Source organism: Hippichthys cyanospilos, chromosome 3 (assembly GCF_059441005.1).
Source record: "Hippichthys cyanospilos isolate Australia breed blue-spotted pipefish chromosome 3, RoL_Hcya_1.0, whole genome shotgun sequence".
In the NCBI taxonomy this organism is placed as follows: domain Eukaryota; kingdom Metazoa; phylum Chordata; class Actinopteri; order Syngnathiformes; family Syngnathidae; genus Hippichthys; species Hippichthys cyanospilos.
The window spans coordinates 4,357,423-4,364,215 of record NC_142371.1 but is presented as its reverse complement, the minus strand read 5'-3'; the positions used below and the strand labels follow the sequence as shown (position 1 = coordinate 4,364,215).

Here is a 6,793-nt window from a genome sequence, read left to right as displayed (position 1 = left end):
TACTGGTGTTGTTTTCTCCACCGCCCGTTTGCCTCTGACCTGTTGTCATAGCAATGCAGAGGTAATATGCCAATCGTACAGGTTGGTTCTCTGAGCGATATTCATTAGCGTCCTACCACTAATAGCCTTTTATAGACCCCCATGAGACTGCCAGATTTTAAAAACTTAATAAATTAAAAAACTGGGCTGCATTTTTAAAAGTTGATGGAACCGTAATGCCTTATACAAAATTGAAGGTAGGTTCCTTATGCAATTGAACATGGATACATGGATATAATTCAGTTTATTTTATTGTAGGGTGGGGTGATCAAGAAATATTCAACAAATTATATATCACTTTATGAACACGTTTCTTATGTCAGTTTGACATGTAAGACTTAGTTCATGTGGCCTGTTGTTCATAGACTTTGTTATGACACTATATCTCCTTTGCTTTGCTCCACTCTATATGACCTGGAAAACACAAAACACCATGATTATTTTAGCACTCACCATTCCTATACCTCTGAAAGCTATACAAACCTTGCCATTTTTTTTGTACTTAAGACCGTTATGATTGGGATCATTTAATCACCGCAAACATCTTAGTCAGCACTCTGTTGCACTGTTGACTCATGTGATTGATTGTGTGTCGTATGTCATCCGGTGTAATATGAATTACTCAGCCCGGCCATGATATAAGCAGCTCGCCTTCATGTGTATTGGAACTGTATTTTGCTCCAAAAATCACTGCCGGTTTGCACTTTCTTAAACCACTCACAAAATGTAATCTATCATCTTTTTCTTGGTATGGAAATAAAGATGAATAAAATTCTTACATTGATGATGACCTCTTGCGACACTTGGGAAGCCGGCAGACCTTACCACCTACACAAGAGCATGAAAAGTTGGAATTAATCATGGCGTTTTCTAGAAATCACACATCAGTATTGTCTTACAGCCGAAGATCATCAGGCCAATCAGGAAAAGAAGTGCAGCAATGGACAGTCCGGTCACTTGCAGGGACCAATAATCTAAATTTAACAAAATGAAAAAATAATGTTAGACTCAATATTCAGTCAAACACCAAGTTTATTCAGACCCTATACAGACCCCTATGTCACTGAGTGCCAAACGTTGCAAGTCTAGCAAACGTATGCGCAAGTCAGGGCTTCTTTTGAGGTTGCAAACGTTCGCCAAACAGTTGCCGAATGGAGACCAACGCTTTTAATGTTTGTATAGTAGCAAAGAAATTTTGAACAAATTTGAGCATGTTCAAATATTTCTTGCAACAAGAGCAGGATAGGCGAATGGCTTTGAACGTCTGGCAAACGTTTGCAACTTTGAACGAACCCAGACGAGATCAAACGAGCCGTTACATTTGCCGTTAGGGATTTAAGCCCCTATCTCATGTTGTCACGTTCGTTCAAGGACACAAACACTCTCCAATGCTTCTCTGATGGTTTCCAAATGTCCGTCTACAGTTTTAATATATGTTTGTTCTTGTTGCAATGAAATTTTGAACCTACAGTATTTAAAATGTCTTTGGTGTCAGGGGTTCGATAGGGTTCAGTCAAGGTCGTAAACGTTTGCCAAAGGTTTGCCAACAGTTTTAATGTTTGTTTTTGAAGGAAATTTTGAAGGTTTCAAGAACAGTACAAGAAGCCGCCTTGGTGTGGGGAGTTTGCATATTCTCCACGAGCCTGTGTGACTTTTCTCCGGGCACACTGGCTTCCTTCCACACTCCGAAAGGATGTTTGGTGTATTGGACACTCCAAATTGTCCTTAGGTGCGGTTGTTTCTGTATGGTGTGTGATCGGCTGGCAACCAGTTCAGGGTGTCTTTCACCTACTGCCCCTAGACAGCTGGGATAGGCACCAGCAAGCCAGCGACCCTAGCGAGGGAAAGCGGCTATAGAAGAGGGATGGATGAATTAGTACCATAAACTGTTTGGGAGAATGATTGCAACCTTGAATGAACCCTGACAATCTCAAAAGAGCCGCTATATTTGCTGACACCCACTGCCGTTTACCCATCAGCGGGATAGAATATGTTATGTTGTTGCAATGTTTTTCTATTGTAATAATGTTTCTTGCCAATCTACGCCCCATCCATTTTCAATTGCACCTGTCCTTGTTATTGTTGCTTTATATTTGCTGTTCTCTGACAGTTTTTCCTTGTGTACCAAGGGCACACAGTGAGTTGGGTGGAGTGATTAATCATGCATTCTATCTCACGGCCCGAAGACATTCGTACTTAGAAAAACACTTAGCAGTTTGGAATACTTACCATATGTGAAAGCTTTATCCCAAATTGGGTCTGGAACAAAAGTAGAGAAACAAATCGGTAGGCAGGAAGCAGAACACAATCTGGAGAACCAACTAGTGGCGACAAATCTCGTCTCCCAGCTGACACATTGATGACGGTGTATCACAAATATCTTATCTCCTCTCGCTAAAGGTACAATCGAACATTAATCTGCCAGCAAGACAGGAAGTAAGGTGCTCTGTTCCTCCAGTCTGCCATAAGTTTTGTTTGGAAGGCTGGGAATAGTGAGATTGTCAGTCTGCCGTGAGATAACAATAAAAATGTAGACGCCCGGGGCATTTAATGTGATGATGGAGTAGGAAAATGTTTAGTTACCCCAGGCTTGCTCTTGATAGGTCTCGTTTTTGGTGGTTTTCTTCGTGGTGGCTGGGGAGGATGTTACTGCGGCTGTCAAGGGAAAAATAATACCATGCAGTGTAGAAAATTTTTTCATGCTTTTTTGCACCATTGTGTTTATGTTAAAGAATAGAATCTCCTAAGCGTGGCAATGATTGATACATCCCCTTGACAAGAATCAAGAATTTTAGAATTCAAACCTCAGTTTAAAATTTAGAACTACATGTATAGTGGTATATCTAGGTCTATTTTATTCAGCAGCTTCATAAAAAAAGTCAAACATCATCCGTTTTATTATTGATGTATCCACCAGAAAATTGTCACAGATGACAATGTGCATACGTGTATAGGGCTTAACAAAATAAAGGCATACAATATTTTTGCAAAGGAGTCACTATGACACAAATTAGCAAGGTTGCTTCATGTTCCAATTGATTTGCTCTTAATTAAAAAAAAAAAAACCTCTAATCCTATCATGACATTAAAAATCATTAAAATAGATTTCATAATTGCAAAAGCCTTGTTGTAGTCCCATCTGCTACCTGCAGTGCCTTCACATTCCTCCAGGGGTACACAATTGGACTAGACATATTATCCCAAGACTCGCTATGCTAAAGTGCAATTTCAGCTCTCTGGACCTAACACATCATCAGCATCTAATGTGGAGACTATTACCCAATGTGGATATCAACTCTCTTTGGTGCTCTGTTGTCCCCTCACTGGAAACTATAGGAACACAAAGATTGATGGTAAGTTACATCAGGTTTGGATGGATAGATGGATTGATATTTTTGGACTTCAAATATTATCATTTAGGAGGATTGCATTGAAATACCTGTCTGGTTGCTAGCTTGTGAATCAGGGGTGCTGAACTTCACTGGATTGATGATGCTCTGGTTCAAGGTTATCACAAAATGGTCAGCAGTACCAGTGAACTCCTGTACGTTTCCTGTCTCGCCAAGTTTGTTATAATAAATCACAATGCTGCAGACAGATCAAATGATGGAAGGTGTATGTCAGCATACCAGATGTTGGAGTAAAAGGTTCAGTTGTGGTAGCCTTTGACACTGTGTAGAGAAGACATGCAACAATAATAAAAGTAATAGGTGATTGATCAACTTCAGTTTGAGCAGATATAAGAAAAAAATGCACAGAGATGTGATGGCCTCACACAATGTTGTTTGTTATCTGTTGTCCTGGCACCCATGTGACAATGAGTGTGGCCATGCCTAGAGGCGGGGCCTTACAGTATGTCAAAGTAATACTCTTGTGAGTGGGGTGTAGTTACAATACACAGACATGGCTCTCACGAAAGTTCCAGTGACCACAGAGCTTGATTGTTGTGGTCCGCTCAAAGCACAGGAAGGCCCTTGTTTACCAACTTAGGCTCTCAGCACCTTCCACTTACCAGCAACCATCTTTCAAAAACATATTTATTTGGCCCAAATTGAAGTTTTAATGACTTTGAACGATGTAAGACTATTTTATATTTTAGTTACATTTTTTGTAAGCTACATCCTCGAAATGCTAACTAGCCAATCACATTTCAGTATCAACCAGGCTCAGGCACTTATCTGGTGACTTAGCAAAAGCAAAAGATTAATCACATAATACCTGTATTAGCTACATCCAAGTAACGTTTCTAATTGTGTCACTTACCATCTACCAATGTTGACAGCAGAAAGAACAGCGAAGCCAAGCCAATCTAAAATCAAACAACATATTGTAAGTGATGTGAACGATAGCTAAGAATTTAGAAGAAAAAGTTCCTGTAAGCTCCACATTAGGCAATTCGATATGATTATTTAAGATTTCACCAATGGTAGTTTGCAATGAGCCAACTAAAACAATAAAAGAAAAATAGCTCAACAAGGTGTCTCTCTGTATTGGAAGCGACAATCCATTGTATATTCCATCCATCACATCAACATTTTAACATTAAAAAAAGCAAGTCATCTATATGCCGGGTAAATGCATTTTACAGGTAAATGCAATTTGATGAAAAATAAAATTACCGTAAATGTACTTCACGTCCTGTTGGTGGAAGTAACAACTTCTGTTTTCCGTGGATGCATTTTTCACAAAAACACAAAGCACCACTAAGCTGGTGGTGGTGATGCTGATGATAACGTGTCAGAAAGTTGGCAAATATCTCATATTCAGCATATTAATATTCAGTTTGACCCACTGACAGCATACTCTCATCATTTGTACATCTGCTATGAATAATTCTAAAATGCAAAACGTATGAGGCGTATGTGTGACTGGATAAAAGAATAGTCAACTCGTCCTTACACTTGTCAGTTAATAATGTTAATGTGTTCCTTGAAACATTGCTTGTACAGCTTGAATTGGGAAATTATGTCAAAGATTCTATTGTGCAAGATCTTGTTTTTATACTACTTCATGCTATCGGCAGCTAATTGTCAACACCCTTGGAACATCTTATTCTGACTTGTTCTTAAAATATTTAAGCCTCGTGGTATGTACTCAAATAAGTCATCATTGATAGTCACTATGGTTACGACATAAGGATTACAGGCAATGCAAACACATTGGATGATAGACAAGTCACAAGATATTGAGCATATACCGCTGGATTAAACAGACTTTGGTCGATTAAAGTGGGAGCACTTTCTCCAGAGGGTTATTTGACAATACGGGCAGGAAGCGTGCATTGCGGTCGACACAACGTTTTGCACCTCTCCTTCCTCTTCGAAGCAACATCCCCCACACTTCTGTTGCTACGTGGCACGCAACTGCTCTTTACTTTAAATGTCATTGTTTTTAAAGATACGCACATCATGGCAAGCACTTTTCTTTTTCTCGCTGAAGAAAAAAAAAAAGAACCATAGAGGCTGCAAGTTGTGTTCACAATCCTCCCACACCACAAACTTTTGTATTGATCAAACTTCAGCATGTGTTTCGAGTGTAGACCTGTCACCAATTAAAATGTGGAATTGGACAAAGTGTCAACACTTTTGTTGTAACATAATGGAAATCCTTTACTTGCTGACTGTATGGATTCCTACCTCGTGAATGAAGCAAAACCACAACAGCAGGTCTGGACTTTCTTCCAAAGTGTGTATGTAGACTCAGGAGAAGGTAAAATATTGGGATAGCTGGAAGTTTATTCCTAAGTGTCGCTTTAAATCCCCGTTCCCCCTAGAGAAAATGAATCTTTGACCTATCCTGGTGGCAGCTCGTCCTCCAGGCTTGGAAGTGTGTGACAGGTGAGCATCGAGGCTGCCATGAGCAGTGACAGCTCACATTAGCAGGTCATGCCAATCTTCTTCTCGCTGCATAGCATATGTCAAAGCTGAGACCTGTTCCCCTCAGGGCCCTAAAGGCTTCTACCCCCTCATGACCCGCCTGTTTGTCACATCTCCGTCTGTCTGCTCTCGTCTCTTTGTCTGTCATCCGCTATCAATCGCCCTTCACCAAAGGCCTCTCAAACCATCCATGGGAAGCAATCGTGCCTACCTTGGAGTCCATTGTGTGAGGTAGCCCTCGCCAAAGCTTCATCTTCTTCACGCTCATCATCCACGAGGCTTTTTCTTCCTCATTCGGAGGGGCTGATGAGGTAACGGCCAGGCTGCCACACCCTCATGTTCGCCGTCACTACTTCCTCATCCAGACATGTCAACTCTGTCTCATTCGTTCACTCCTCCCAACTACACATCCTTTGTCTTCCACCCTCGCTCTCCCTTTGTCTTTCACTCCAGCAGTCTCAGCAACACTGATCATTGTTTCTTCAAGCTCCCTCGGAATCATTTATGCATATAAGCTCCTTTCAAAAAGAGTCGGATTGAAATTTTGCAAAAAAATAACCTTACATCAACTTTACACACTCAATTTGTCTTGTTGAAATGAACTCATTTGAGAGGGCAGGCCAGTTACAGGCACGCTGTCCCTTGGCCAATGGAAACGTATGGACTCTGTTACCATAACAACTTGATGTAGAGCTAGGGGATTGAACATGCAAGCTAGCAAATACCAAATACACCTCCACTGAGCAATCAAGTATATGTTGAATATCAGAGCCTATGTCATAACCTATACTAACCAATAAAACTCACTGCAGATCAGCTTCCTTTGCACCTTTGACATGAGGTGTGGTGGAGAGTGACCACTGCTGTACACTGAACAC

The 6,793-nt window shown here is 40.6% G+C and overlaps 1 protein-coding gene across 3 annotated transcripts; it reads right to left on the bottom strand.

The window, feature by feature from the left end:
* Positions 1 to 272: 272 nt before the first annotated feature.
* LOC148425533 (uncharacterized) lies at positions 273 to 6,343 on the bottom strand. 3 transcript variants are annotated; one of them, XM_088409809.1, is made up of 10 exons: positions 6,127 to 6,343; positions 4,303 to 4,348; positions 3,669 to 3,710; positions 3,479 to 3,592; positions 3,319 to 3,369; positions 2,623 to 2,694; positions 2,269 to 2,298; positions 939 to 1,013; positions 819 to 867; positions 273 to 453 (listed from the first exon to the last, which is right to left on the bottom strand). In XM_088409809.1, exons 1-10 carry the CDS (start codon positions 6,184 to 6,186, stop codon positions 411 to 413), a joined length of 582 nt encoding a protein of 193 aa, XP_088265935.1. In that variant the 5' UTR covers positions 6,187 to 6,343; the 3' UTR covers positions 273 to 410. The 3 variants fall into 3 exon arrangements, with proteins under 3 accessions (XP_088265935.1, XP_088265936.1, XP_088265937.1); XM_088409810.1 differs by having other exon boundaries at positions 3,479 to 3,596; positions 6,127 to 6,248; XM_088409811.1 differs by lacking the exon at positions 6,127 to 6,343 and adding an exon at positions 5,676 to 6,110 and having other exon boundaries at positions 3,479 to 3,596.
* Between the last annotated feature and the right edge of the window lie 450 nt (positions 6,344 to 6,793).